General features: G+C 33.2%; 2 protein-coding genes across 2 annotated transcripts; one reads left to right on the forward strand and one right to left on the reverse strand.

Moving 5' to 3' along the window:
• Positions 1 to 2,871: 2,871 nt before the first annotated feature.
• On the reverse strand, positions 2,872 to 6,035 carry LOC110671575 (protein FAR1-RELATED SEQUENCE 5-like). Its single transcript, XM_058143261.1, has 5 exons — positions 6,008 to 6,035; positions 5,296 to 5,901; positions 3,832 to 5,028; positions 3,611 to 3,679; positions 2,872 to 2,942 (listed from the first exon to the last, which is right to left on the reverse strand). Exons 1-5 carry the CDS (start codon positions 6,033 to 6,035, stop codon positions 2,872 to 2,874), a joined length of 1,971 nt encoding a protein of 656 aa, XP_057999244.1.
• Positions 6,036 to 7,124: 1,089 nt separating this feature from the next.
• LOC131178493 (calcium-binding protein CBP-like) lies at positions 7,125 to 8,771 on the forward strand. Its single transcript, XM_058143457.1, has 5 exons — positions 7,125 to 7,657; positions 7,783 to 7,829; positions 7,945 to 8,120; positions 8,209 to 8,227; positions 8,444 to 8,771. The coding sequence occupies exons 1-5, from the start codon at positions 7,177 to 7,179 to the stop codon at positions 8,546 to 8,548; spliced, it is 828 nt and encodes a 275-aa protein (XP_057999440.1). The 5' UTR covers positions 7,125 to 7,176; the 3' UTR covers positions 8,549 to 8,771.
• The last annotated feature ends 6,087 nt before the right edge of the window (positions 8,772 to 14,858 follow it).

The raw sequence follows: 14,858 nt of genomic DNA on the forward strand, positions 1-14,858 counted from the left end.
ATTTTTCGGATTTTAAAAATCGGGTTTGATTTTTCGAAAATATAAACTTTGATGATTTTTAAAAATTAATTTAAAGACCACGTGGCAAAACTAAAAATATATTTGGAGTCTACGTATTTTTCTGAGTTTTCTGAAAATTTTTCGAAATTTTTGGACCTCGTTTTCGGTCCCGAGGCAGAGTAAAAATTCAAAATTTTGTATCCTGAATCGGACCGGCCGAATCGAACCGGACCGGATCGGACCGATCAAATCGGACCGGCCTTTTCTTTTTCTTCCTTCTTCCTCCCGCGCGCGTCTGACCCCTCTCCCTTCTTTCTCTCTTTTCTCTCTCCTCCCTCCTCCCCTTGCCGCGCCGTCGCCTCCCCTGCCTTCCCACCTCGCCGGCGCCCCACCTCGGTCCTCCCCCACGGCCGGCCGGCTCCTGGAACGCTGGAAAACGGCCTCAGAAAGGACGCGCAGCACGCGCGCGACGCCTGGACTTCCCGGCCAAAATCCGGTCGATCCGGCCACCAATTGGACCGGGTCTTGTGTCTAAAATCATTTACTCGGCGAGAGCTTTCCATAGACACCAAGAACACCGAAATCCATCGAGCGGTTTGTCCAATTTTTGCCCGGGAAGTTTTAGCCCATTTGGACTTTCGGGCTAGATTTCTCGCAAACCGTGAATCCCACGAGAAAACCGACATCGTTTTTCGGTGGGTCCCACGGAACTTCGCAGTATTTTTTCGAGCATTAAATGAGCTTAAAAAATTCTAAAAAATTTATGTACTAACCCCCGTGTTGTGGGCTTCGTGTAGGTATCCTCAATTCGCGGAAATTCGGCGATTGGCCAAGTACGCAAGTTTCGGGCGGACATACTATTCTGAAAAAGTCTCCGAATTGGACCGAAGTTTTGGCTACCCCCCCATTGTCCGACGTCCCGAGTTCATTCCCGAAGTCAGAATCGGCAAAGGTAAACCCGAACCTTGCTTTTTCGTAATTTTCTAGTGCTTAAATAGGGTTAAAAATCCATAAAATATTCGTGGTAGCTCAGAAAATTATGATTCTTTTTGCAATAGCCTAGTAATATTGCTAAGGACCGCGGGGCAAAGTTTTAGAATTTTTAGAGCTTGTTTGGGCAATTTTTGCAAAAATGATCAATTATAAGGACTAAATTGAAATTTTACATATTGTGATGAATGATTGATTTGATGGGCCCAGGAGGGGCTGTGTGATGCGATTGAGTTGTGGATATATGGATTGTGAATATAGAAGTGTGTTTTGAGCCCTTTTGCAGGTTGGGTAGGTCCTAGGTATAGGGGAGACTCTGCCGGATTTTCGGCACGACTTAGGACGTATTTGGTCTTTTCTTGATTGCATTGAGTCATTTATATTAAAAATTGTAATGTAATTGTCAGGTGAGCTGGGATAGCCTTCTTCCTCCGCCCAGCCGCCACAGTGATCTTGGTCAAGTCTGTGAGTAAAATATTAATTTTAATTGTAATTTCCCTATTATTATATATTCGAGCATGCCCATGCATCATTTATATGCATATATTTATGTAGTTAAACTCTAGGCACGATTTATGTTGCATTGATAACTGTTAAAGTGCCATGGATGTTGTTGTGGTAATTTGGAGCAGTGTGCGTGTGTTGGCGTGCGTGTGATGTGGTGTGGACTATGGATAAGACGGGTAGTCACGGCTTGAGTTCTTCGCTGGGACCCGATCCTTCGGGGGGTAGTCACGGCTTGAGTTCTTCGCTGGGACCCCCGATTTGGTTTATTAAGCGAAAGTCCGGCTTGAGTTCTTCGCTGGCACCAGGTTGGATTTAAGAGAGCTGTATAGGGGATCAGCTCCCATATATTATGATTGATACTATAGGGTGTGTGAGTGCTCCAAATTACCTTTTTGATGTTATGATGTGAAATTATTGCTGATGTTGCATTTCACTCCACAGGGTGCATTAGTTTTAGATAGTTATAGAGATTATGGTTAAAATTGATATTTTACTCTCTGAGTCGAACGCTCACTCCTGTTTAATATTTTTCCAGGCCACAGGAGGATATTTTTGAGGCTAACCTGCTTTCTCCCTCGCAGGTCGATTATTAATGTTTGTATAAACTTGTTAAATCTTAGAATTTCCGCATGTGTTAGAAATGTTTATTTGATTTGGGTCTGTAAACTAAATTATTATTGTGGACCTGTAAACTTAATATTCTATGCATGTTTGATGGATTGGATGAGGGAGCTGAGCTCCCATTTATTTTTATGCTGATGAGTATGTGGAGGGTGAGCTGAGCTCCCCAATTGAGTATTTACTGTGTTTACAGGTCGGGTGAGTCATAAACTCCCCGTTGGTAGGTCCATTTTATGGCCGGACTCTGTCCGGTTGATTTCTTGAAATTGGGCCCAAATGGGCCTTAGAGTTGGGTTAAGTGAATAGTTAGGCTTACTACGGGCCTCGGGGGCTTTAGGCTGGCCCAGGTCCTAGTGCCGGTCCGGCCCATAGGTTGGGTCATGACATGTATCGTCTTTCTTACATTTTCTTTTGCATTTTAGAACTAAAAACAACAAGTTGATGCACTTTACAACTCCTTTATTGCGTTATGCTTTAAATTAAAATCAATTTTTTTTTTTTACGTCATATCTTATTTCGCTTCTTTTGAGCTACAAGGCGCATGTAAAACACTAAAACTAATATTATTATATAGCATTGTGACTTAAATAAATAAAATGCCCTATCTCTAATATAAATGCAATAAAATCACAATTAAATCTCATACAAGCAAATACAATATGTAAACTATAACAATAATAAATACCTATTGAATAAATGATAAAACCCATAATCCTTCAATGATAAATGCACACTTTTTAATAAATAAAATGTCTAACATCCTACACTAAAGAAAGTAATATGATGCTTGGGAAAAACTTCTCTTCCACCAACTAGAATGCTGCCTGTAAAAACATATTAAAAAAAACAATAAGGCAATAATAATAATAATAATAATAATAATAATAATAATAATAATAATAATAATAATAATAATAATAATAATAATAAAGTGATAATTTATTTACCATGGAATCTACAATCTTCAAGCAAATGAAAAATTCATTGTTTCTTTTGGATATTAGAATTCGATCCCTATAAAATAATGATAATAATTAATTTACTTAAAATTGGATATTCTGATTGTATTGAAATAAATATAAACTATTTGCACTTTTACTTTACTTGATCTAAATGTGATGTTGATTCCATGGCTTGTAACATGCATGTATATGGCACATTATTATTAATGTTGCAATTAACTCTGTGTGCCTTCAAAACAAATGTCATACTTTTTGTTAGTACACAAATCAATTTATGAATTATCTTAACAATAAATAAAAGTGTTTAACTAGTTATACCTGAAATGGCATAGTAGTAGCCATTTGTGTTTGCATAGGCAATTGAAATGGCATAGACAAATACATTTGAGATGGAAAACTATTCATTCTATTTTGAATTGACATGGATGTGTGGGCTGGCATTCTTTCAAATTGCTTGCACATAGGCTTGGTATGTTGTTGGAAATCATGTTGACTAAAATATTCTATGCCCATATTTGTAGGAACAATACAGGCATACTGTGAAGATCTCTCACTACCAATTTGTGAAGACTCTTTAACATTTGATTGCATGATTTTTCCTACATTACACAATGAACAATTAAGAAAAAATTATATGCAACATTTTAATTTTAAAAACATTAAATATATTAAATACCTGAATTTTTTTATTCTTTTTTGGCTTTGGTCTTTCTCTTTTCAAAATGACCCTTTAATCTTGCATTTGAAACACCTTTCCGCTTAACTTGTGGAGGATCTAAAATAGGATCACTCTCGTCATCTTCATTAAATGAATCAATAATCTGATTCTCTGTTGTTGCATTATTTTCACTTAATTGAAGTCTTGTTAGCTCCCTGTTAATATCAATGTCCAATTTCCGAAGTGCATCTCGACAAAATTGTCTAGTAGCTTCATTTCCTTGGCTTCTCATTATAATATCATAAGAAAGCTTCATCAAATTATTACGAAAAATGGTTGCAGTCTCCTCATCATTTGCATGAGATTCTCCTTGCACATATTCAATCATCCTTTTCTTTGCATCTTTAGTCCATCTCCTTAAAATATAATTATCTGGTATCTTGGTCACATTCTTGACAACAAAAATTTTTAATGCATGTGAACACAATAATCCCATAGATTGAAATTTCTTACAGGTGCAACCAATATCCATAGTAGAAGCATTAAAATGCACAGTTCTTGTCCTTGAGTTTCCCCCCTCTCCCACTACTTCAAAAGAGTAAACATTATCATGACAAGCAATTTCTGACCAATTTGTTGCAATCCCATTAAGCAACTCATTCTGAAATAACTTGAAAATTTTATTAGTATAAACCTTTGCTGCATGATTCAAAATGCCACTATTCCTAATGGCAAGAGAAGGCAAACCTTTTTTACAATTATAATCTTCACTTGCTTCTTCAGAACGCCACCTTGCCACTACATCCTCAAATGAAAGCACAAATTTTCTAAGTGAAATTGATTTGTTTGCAATACCATTCAATACATTATTTGTGCTTTCACTTCTTTGAGATGATTTAAATCCACCTGAAAATACATCATTATTCAAAGCCATACACCACTTTTCACGAATTTTATATAAATTATTTAACCATTTATGGTTTCTAAGACCACTAAATTCATCCATCATTCTATCCCATGTTGCTTGGAATTCAGCCTCTGTTTCACAACCTTGTAAACATTTATAGAAAAGCCTACGAAATTCAGGATTTGAATTGTAACTACCCAAATGAGAAGGAGCATTCTTTGAAATATGCCATAAACATAACTGATGTCTAGTATTAGGAAACACTTTAGCAATGGCATTGGATATTGCTTGATCTTGATCAGTGATGATTGTTTTTGGTGCTTTCCCTCCCATTGATTCTAAGAATGAGGTAAATAGCCATATAAAGGAATCTGTAGTTTCATCTAGCAAGAATGCACAACCAAACATGCAATTTTGCCAATGGTGATTAACCCCAACAAATGGCGCACAAATTAAATTATATCTATTTGTGCGATAAGTGGTGTCAAAAACAACCACATCACCAAAACAATCATAATCAATTCTTGATCTCCCATCTCGCTAAAAAAAATTTGTCATTCTATTCTCCTGATCAACTTGAACTGTGTACACATACATTGCATCACCACTCATTCTATGTTTGAAATGATTTATTAAACTTTGAGAATCACCTGCTTCAATCAAAACCATCTTTTGCTTATTAACATAGTTATAGCAATCTCTTTTGGTGAAACCAACACACTCACTTCCCCCAACTTCTTTAGACAAATAAGCATAAGCATGCTTGGTACTTATGCCTGCATTGATCATTGAGTTTATGACACTAGCTTTGGAAGCAGTTAACTCCCTATTAGACCTCAAGAGATGAATTTCACTAGGTGATGCAAGTTCATGGTTATGGTCTGATATAAACTTTGTGACCTTCCACATGCCATCTACAATTGTAAAACGGACCATAGCTTGACAACCAGTTCTTGTTTCAAATCTATTACGGTATCTTGTTTCACAAAGTTTAACTTCTTTACTAAAACCTTCACTTGAACAATAATACTCCTTTTGTGAAATATCCCTTGTGCCAACATGATATCTAGTGGTTCCTCTCCTAATACTAAAACCAACTCCAATAGCATAATCATTATATAGCTTATATGCCTCACCTTCATTGCAAACCACTGTGTTCATCAGAGCATTGATATCTTTTTCACTTCGACTAATATATGGAGTCTCATTGTCAACATCCATATTTTTCAGTGCTTCATCATCTTCAAGGGATATAACTATAATAAAAAATTACAATACATCAATATAATAATTAAAAAATTGAATATTTAAGCAATTTATTATAATACAAAATGACAATTTAAAACAACTTTTTAATTATACCTTTTTCATAATTGTTGGAATCTGTCATTGTACCAATTTCTCCTATTCAATATCACAACCTTTTTCCAATTTCAATTTTAACAATAAATAATCCTGCAAATTGAGCACATTCACATTTAAAGCCATTGCAATATAAACAAAAGGATTTACTTTTTTTTTTTATGTGCTTGTTTAACATTATCTATAAACTTGTAATTAGAAAGCAGCAATAAAAATAAAAATAAAAATAAAAACTAAAAAAAAATAAAATTATTCTAGCAACTTATTCAACTAAATAAATAAAAAAAATGTATACTTTTTGCAATTGTCATTAGAAAATACCAAAAAAATAAAAAATAGCTAGAAACTTATTCCGGCAAGCAATACAGTATTGATTTTAAAAAATTGAAATCACAAATAATTGTAACATGAACAATCTAATAAGAAATAAAAAAAATTATAGAAATTTGTGACCCTAAGTACTAATAAAATTTAAAAAAGAAAACAAAGAAAGTAAACTTATTCGGCAGCTTTTCACCTAAAAGAAATTTACATATTTTGTATTTCTATATAAAAAAATAAAAAATCATTCTAGCAGTAAAAAACGTACCTATTTTTTTATTTATTCTTTTAGATTTTCTTTTTGGTTCTCTTTGATCCTCTTTAGTCTTATTTCTATGTAAAAAAAATAGAAAATTGTTCTAGTAGTAAAAAACGTACTTATTTTTTTATTTGTTCTTTTAGATTTTCTCTTTTGGTCCTCTTTGATACTGCAATTTTTTTTTTAAAGAACTTCTAATTCTAGTGAAAATTTTGATAATTCTTTAACTATGTAAACTTTTAATTGTAGTCGGAAATTTAAAACGTGAACTTTAATGATTCTTTAACTGTATAAAATATAATTTATTATTTTAATATTTTTACGTGTCCAATTAAATTTTGATAACTTTCTTTTTTTTTAATTTTAATTTAAATAATACACAGGTTAAAGTTTGATTGGGTTGCCATACCAACTAGGAAATCCTAGTTGGTATAGCCGAGTCAGCATATAATTTCTCATTTTTTAGTTCACCGGGTGCACCTGATAATTAACCCTCTTATGTATAAGCCTGTTCTAAGCTTGCCACAACGCAGAAGTACAAAACAATACCTCCAAAGCCAAAAAAATCATTTCCGTTTTCTCTCTGATCATGTCTGTATATCCTCCTCCTCCAGCCGGCTACGGCTGCGGTGCTACATCGCCACCCCAACCCCAACCCCAACCTTACAGAACAGCTTCTCCATACGGTTCGCCGGCACCTTCTCAGCCCTACGGTGCACCCAGCTCAATGATGAGAACTCATTACTCAGAGCCTTACGGTGCACCCTGCGCAACACCTGCGAGCGACAAGCCACCAATGGACAAACCCCACTCCTATGCACCCGCACCCGGCTGTTACCCACCGTCAGCTACATATGCAAGCCCGTTCGCCTCACTAGTACCCTCCGCTTTTCCTCCAGGGACGGATCCCATTGTCGTTGCGGGCTTTCAACTCGCTGATCAGGACGGCAGTGGGTTTATCGATGACAAGGAGTTGCAGACTGCACTGTCTAGTTATAATCAGAGCTTCAGCTTGAGGACCGTTCGTCTTCTTATGTATCATTTCACCAACACCAACACCAGGAAGATCGGTAATTGCGGTTTCCCTTTTTCTTGTTTATCATTTCAAATTTGCGTTCTACTGTGAATGTGTGCATTGTAGCAAAATTCTGCCTCGAATTTTTTTAAACTTTAATTTTTGAAATTTTAAATGCAGGGCCGAAGGACTTCACTTCAGTGTTTTATGGTCTTCAGAACTGGAGGGTATTTTTTTTTTTTGGGGTTTTCGTGTTCTTATTTTTTCGATAGACTGTGTTCATATTTTGATTATGTGGGTTGTTATGTTTCTTGTGAAATTTATTGGTGTGATTTTTTGCAGGACATTTTCGAGAGATTTGATAGGGATAGGAGCGGAAGGATTGATTCTAATGAGCTGAGGGAGGCTTTATGTAGTTTAGGATTTGCTGTCTCACCAGTCGTTTTGGATTTGCTGGTTTCTATGTATGATAACAGTGGAGGCAAAGATAAGGCCATTGAATATGACAATTTCATTGAGTAAGTTTTCTCAACATTATTAGGAATTGCATTTGATTTTTATTGCATCAAAAGCTCATTCTTTTCATTTCTTTCTCTTGAAATGCAGGTGCTTTCTTACTGTTAAGGTGAGTTCTTTACTGATGCATATCTGTCTCCTACCATTGACACTACTATCAAACTTTGCATCCATATTCTGGTTTCCTACATAAGTGTAACTTGAGTTCTGTACAATAAAGTGAATTATTGAAATCAGAGTTGCTCGTTATCTTGAATGTGAACGTGCATCAGAAGCTGAGTTCTAAATAAATTTTGCACAATGCTTTATCTTATTTTGATTTCAGGGTCTGACTGAGAAATTCAGAGAACAGGACTGCACATACTCTGGTTCAGCAACTTTCACTTACGAGGCCTTCATGTTAACTGTTCTGCCATTCCTCATGGTATGAAAGCTGAAAGCCTTAAAAGGGTTTTGGGTTGTGAACTTAAGGCTTTTTTCTTTTTTTCCTTTTTTGGTCTAGTGCCCTCCCGATCACTGCTTTACGAATAAATAAGCCAGCGTTTGGTTATGTTGTAAACTTTTTTAAGAGTTTAATAAATGTCAGTATGCAGATAGATTTCTATGTTGTACTTAAATTTGCATTATTTCCAAATTAGTATGGTTTGCTTGCTTGGGTGTTCTAGAAATTATTAGATTAATCAAGGTTGTATTTGAATTTATGAGAATTTAGAACCAAGAAAGTAATATGGATAGGAAAAGGCAATTTGACCCTTGGACTTGTAGACCTTTTCTAATGTTGTCCAAATTTTGCAACAAAATTAGAACACAATTATTTCGTTATGTCAATTTCAGTCCAATTCGCGTATGAATCACATTTCTTGCAAAAGAGCTTGAAGAACTAAGGTAAAAACTCAAAATCGTTGTTCCAAAGCTAGTACCCCTCTCCCTTTGTTGTTGTCTCAACTGATCACTCTCCCTCTTATAATTGAAAAACTCACTGTGTTGAATTTTTTATTTTTCTTCTTTTCAAAACACTGCTAATTATTGTGCAACAGAATGAAAAGAAATTAAATGGAGGAAAGAAAAAAAAATTATATTTTTTATTATATTCGTTGGGTCATCTTATGTGAAGAAGTTGATAGAAAAGAAAAGAAATAAATTTAAGAAGTCTATTTTTACATGCAGCGTTTGCTATTTGCATGGCAGTAAGGATATATTTGTAATTCCAGTCTCCATGATTTTTTTATTTTATTTTCTTATTTCTCTCCTTTGAGAAATTTTTTAAAGGTTTAGAGAAAATTTTTTTAAAAAATCTAATATCCATTGTTTTATCCTCGTTTCTTTTTTCTGATTGCTGTCCAAATAAAAATAAGAAGAAATAATATCTTTTTTTTTATATATTTCTCTCAAAATAAACAAAACCAAAGAGACTTGAGGGGAGAGCGACATTATTTTATTATTATTTTTTAAAATTTGTCCTGCAAGTACTTTCCACGCAGTATCTCTTTTTGCAAATTTGGACTGCAATGAGCTGATTGATTGTGGCAAGTTCAGTGAAGGGACACGGTTGCTAATAAAATAATGACAATTTTATCGATGCAGACTAATTTTGGTAAGCCAACACACTCATTCATTCATAATTAATGTAAAATTTTAAAATATTTAAGATTTTTTTAATTAGTTAAAATTTTTAATGGTAATTAAATTAGATTTATAGCAGTTGCTGAGCCATGATTTATTTCTAAAAAAGACAAAGTAACATTTTATTTTGTCCACAAATTATAAGAATTATTTATTATTTTATTTTTAATAATATAATTTAATATATAATTTTTTATATTTTATATTTTCATAATTATATTATAATAAAATTTTAATTAATTATAATTTTATTTCAAGTGTTAGTAGGTAAATAAGTCTATTAATAGACTTTTTTTATTATTTCTTAAAATTATTTAACATATATTACAAAACAATAAAAAAAAAAAAACATATACAGTGTGGCAATTACCTAAGTGTGATAATAATGAGGCATATGAACAGTACAAGATAATAAAGAAAGAGGCAAAAAAGACAGTTAGTCAAGCAAGAGCGCATGCCTTTGAAAAGTTATATGAGAAACTTGGAACTAAAGAAGGGGAGAAAGATATTTATAGATTAGCAAGGAAGAGAAAAAAAATGTCAAGATCTCAATCAAGTTAGGTGCATTAAGGATAAAGAAGAAAAAATATTGGTGAAATATGAGGACATTAAAGAAAGATGGAGAAATTATTTTGATGATCTCTTTAACAATAGTCAAAGTGGTAATAGCGTGACAAAGCAATAGAAAAGAATGTGAATTATACTAGAAAGATTATATCTTTATAAGTAAAAAAAGCACTTAAGAGAATGAAAGTGGGTAAAGCTTGTGGATCCAATTGAATACCAATTGAAGTGTGGAAGTGTTTGGGAGATATAGGAGTGACATGGTTAACTAAATTATTTAATAAGATTCTAAATTCAAAGAAAATACCTAATGAATGGAGGAAGAGTATTTTAGTATCTATTTTTAAAAATAAGGGAGACATACATATTTGCTAAAACTATAGGATACTATGAAATTGTGGGAGAGAGTTGTGGAACATCGACTACGTCATGACACTTCTATCTCTCCCAATCAATTTAGCTTCATACCCCTTCGTTCAACTATGGAAGTGATATTTCTGATTAGAAGCTTGATGGAGAAATATAGAGATGTGAAGAAAGATCTACACATGGTTTTATCGATTTAGAGAAGGCTTATGATAGTGTTCCAAAAGATGTCTTATAGAGAGTGCTAGAACAAAAGAGGGTATCTATTAGGTACATACAAGTGTTAAAAGATATGTATGAAGGAGCAACTATTATTGTGCGCACAGTGGGAGGGAATACAAGAGATTTTCCTATCTCAATTGGATTACACCAAGGTTCAGCTGTAAGCCCTTACCTTTTTACATTAGTTTTAGATGAATTGACGAAACATATACAAGAGAGTATCCCTTAGTGCATGATGTTTGCAGATGATATAGTTCTAATAGATGAGAGATGCGAGAAGGAGTCAATAGAAAGCTAGAGCTTTGGAGAAGTACTCTAGAATCAAAGGGTTTTAAGTTAAGTAGAACGAAGACAGAATACATGCATTACAAGTTCAGTTAAGGCCAAACTGGTGATAGGGAATAAGTTAGTTTGGATAGAGTGGTACTGTACCAAAGTAATCACTTTAAATATCTCAGCTCAATTCTTTAAGTAGATGGGGGATGTGAGGAGGATGTTAGTCATAGGATTAAAGCCGGATGGTTAAAGTGGAGAAGGGCCACTGAAGTTTTATGTGATCGCAAGATTCCTAATAAATTGAAAGCAAAATTTTACCGTACAGCCATATGACCAGCCATATTATATGGTAGTGAGTATTGGACACTGAAGAAGTCGTATGTGTCTAAGATAAGAGTTACAGAGATGAGAATGTTACGGTGGATGAGTGGTCATACTAGACTAGATAAAGTCTGTAATGAGAGTATTAGAGAAAAGGTAGGAGTGGTGCTAATTAAGAATAAGTTGAGAGAAGGGAGATTGAGGTAGTTTGGTCATGTTAAGCGGAGATATACGGAGACTCTAGTTAGACAAAGAGAGCACATTAGGTTAGAGGATAGAAAGAAAAGAAGGGGTAGACATAAACTGACTTGGAGGAGAGTAATACAACATGACCTAGAAGATTACATATTTCTGAGGATTTAACCCAAAATCGTTTAGAATGGAGAAAGAGTATCTATATAGCCAACCCCAACTTCTTAAGATAAAGACTTAGTTGAGTTGAGTTGAGTATACAGTGTGGCAATTGTTGAAGTATTATTATTAAAATTCTTATATCTCAAATATAACACGTGTTTTTTTTTTAAGAAACAAAAGTTTAAATTTTATATGTAATTTTTAGTGAATCATTATTTAAACATATATTAATATAAATAATAATTCACTCTTTTTCTAATTTAGTAAAAAATTTAATTAAAAGACATAAAAAATTAATTTTAGATAACTATTTTTTTAACAAATAAGATTGTAGCAGTTGAAATTTAAAAATATTTAGATTAAAGTTGATATTAATATGAGGGAGAAAAGAACTCTTACGTTTTTTAAAAAGCCTTTAATTTAAAAACAAATATAAGACAATAATTTTTTAAATGAATTATTTTAAAAACATTATAGACTATACTACAAACTAAAATTTTTATTTGGTCCACTCAAATTCTAATTTATAGTTAAATAAAACTAATATTTTAGACTAATAGATAAATAGCCCAATATAATATAAAAACTTTTAAATTTAAGGGCCAATTTCTTTTTAAATATATAGAACCATATATATATATTTTTTTTCATAAAGAAAGGGAGCCAATTTAATTTTTCTTTTTACAAACCTAGGGGGCAAGTGTAACGCCCACCACCAAGAGTGACTAGAGTAAGTGTTTGGAATTAGGACATGTGTCAAAAGAGGAAGATAAATAAGACTAGTAATAAGAGCAAAGAAATGTGAGAAAAGGGGAAAGTTGCTATAACATGCAACTTCGGCTGCCAAAGTTCCTTTTAATATAAAAGTGGGGAGAAATCCCACTTTGTATCATTTTCTCTCCACTTGCTTCTCCTAACCCAACCATACACTCTCCCATAGCCTCTCCATCTTTTCTTCTCTTCCCTTTCTCTCAAATACTACATTCCAAAGTGATTTTAACACCCAAAGGCCCTTTATTAACCTTCCTCTCTTTCCATTCTCCAACTTGAATCTAAAGAAGAGCTAGGATGAAAGTTATTGGTTTGGTAAACCGTAAAGCTTTTAAGTAAGTAATTATACTCTCTACACCCTTTTTGACTTCCTTATATGCTTTATGGTTAATGTAGATGGATTAAAAGGAGTTTGGGTGAAAATGTATAAAAGTTAAGGTTTAGAGCAAATTAATAAGAAACCCTAAATCTAAGTTAACTGATGTTTAATTAAGTTATTTTATGGTCATAATAGTATACAATAACTTAAAATAATGAAAGGAACTTGGTTTGGGTGTTGAGAATGGAAAATAGCATAAAACCTAGTTTGGATTTATAGTTTGTAAAATTTAATTTCGGCAGTCGAAGTAAACTTTCGGCAGCTAGAGTTTGCATGAACAATCACATATATAGTAACATATACAGTGCATGGAAACTTCAGCTGTCGAACTTCCTGCAACTCAGCATATAATGCTTTTACGCCTTCTTTTCTATTATATTACTATATGTTAATGGAAACCTTATTATGTTTTATATAGTAAGGCACCAAGAAGGTGACTTTTAAAGAAGATACTTAAGGGGAATACAAGCAAGCCAATGAAGTAAGAGTTGTGTCATGCAAGGAAAGTAGAAGCTACCAAAAGCTTTCCTTTACAAAGAACTTTTTTGAATTATAGGTGCATTCGTACATCATGAAGTATTTTATTAGATAGTTGCATTATAGGGAAATCATATAAATGTATATATATTTATTTATCATAAAGTTGTGCATATTTATTTATATGTGTTGGTAGATTATGGATGACCCATTGGTTCTCGATTATAAGATCATAGCTATGATGCAAGGAAATGACATGTTAATGAAATTATGAATGAAATGAATGAAAGAGCTCCTTACTATGTGATGTTAAAGGATGTCTATGTAAGACAATTCTGTGTTTCTGGCTCTATTTGTATGATACGATAAGAGGAAATCCTAAAGAGCACCTAGGTCAGGTATATTAGAATGTGATTATGAAATGTGAAGAGGTGGACCTTTGGTGGCATAACTACTATATGTGAATTGTCTGTGTTATGAAACCTCGCGTAGATGATGCATACATATGATTGTATTTATTATCCATTCTTTACTATTCTCGTATACTTTCTCTACTCACTAAGTATCATTACTTATTCTCCATTCCTGTTTAACCCTTTCAAGAGAAGGAGTAATCAAAGTGCTCAAAGAGTAAGATAGTAAGCCTAGTAAAGTGTGGGGTATTGTTTCGGGCTAGATATATGTAATATATGGATACTATGATGACATGTATATTTTGAAACCATGGACAAAATGTGCATATCATTTTGTATAGTTGAGCTATAAAAAGTCCATTATGAGATTATACGTATATGTGTGGTGAAAAATGGATACGACCACCATGTATGAAATACAATTTATTTGATATTTTGTTTACTAAGATTAAACAGGAATTTTGCCAAGACTCTTTTACAAATGCTAATTATGAATATGTTTGCTCATATGGACCATGGGTCATGAAAATGATAATGAAATGATGATGATGATGTTAATGGTCTTTTGGCAAAACCTATGATATATGAAATTAAATCTCAATATACAATATAATGATCATAGATTCATGTAATGTTTATACATTTATAAATGATGACATAACTGGTTAAAGGTTTACAGTCAGGCTTGCTATGAGTTCTAGTGGCCTTAAGTCTCTGACTACTTTAACGCTGGTAATGGCCTGAAATTAGGTCATTACAAAGTTGCTATCAAAGCTTTTAGTTCTTAAAGTGACATGATACTAAGAAGAATAAGCATATGTTAAAGTTGATAGTCAATGGTCACAATAAGCACAACTATATTTTGATACACATCATTAATTTGATGATCTTTTTGGTGATATATCCATGTATGATGAAATGTGTATGTATGTCTTTCTTATAGAAAGATGAAAAGGAACTAGAAGATCTGCTTG

Source organism: Hevea brasiliensis, chromosome 3, assembly GCF_030052815.1.
Source record: "Hevea brasiliensis isolate MT/VB/25A 57/8 chromosome 3, ASM3005281v1, whole genome shotgun sequence".
NCBI lineage: Eukaryota > Viridiplantae > Streptophyta > Magnoliopsida > Malpighiales > Euphorbiaceae > Hevea > Hevea brasiliensis.

What these genes read in the sequence shown, in the direction of transcription:
- LOC110671575 (XM_058143261.1), bottom strand. Translation starts at nt 6,035, where the DNA reads ATGACAGATTCCAACAATTATGAAAAAG. An exon ending in TCCACAAGTTAAGCGGAAAG is followed by an intron (nt 3,680 to 3,831) that starts GTGTTTCAAATG and finishes TGTGTAATGTAG; the next exon opens with GAAAAATCATGCAATCAAAT. An exon ending in GAGATCTTCACAGTATGCCT is followed by an intron (nt 2,943 to 3,610) that starts GTATTGTTCCTA and finishes ATGTTTTTACAG; the next exon opens with GCAGCATTCTAGTTGGTGGA.
- LOC131178493 (XM_058143457.1), top strand. Translation starts at nt 7,177, where the DNA reads ATGTCTGTATATCCTCCTCCTCCAGCCGGCTACGGCTGCGGTGCTACA. An exon ending in CACCAACACCAGGAAGATCG is followed by an intron (nt 7,658 to 7,782) that starts GTAATTGCGGTT and finishes TTTTAAATGCAG; the next exon opens with GGCCGAAGGACTTCACTTCA. An exon ending in ATGGTCTTCAGAACTGGAGG is followed by an intron (nt 7,830 to 7,944) that starts GTATTTTTTTTT and finishes GATTTTTTGCAG; the next exon opens with GACATTTTCGAGAGATTTGA.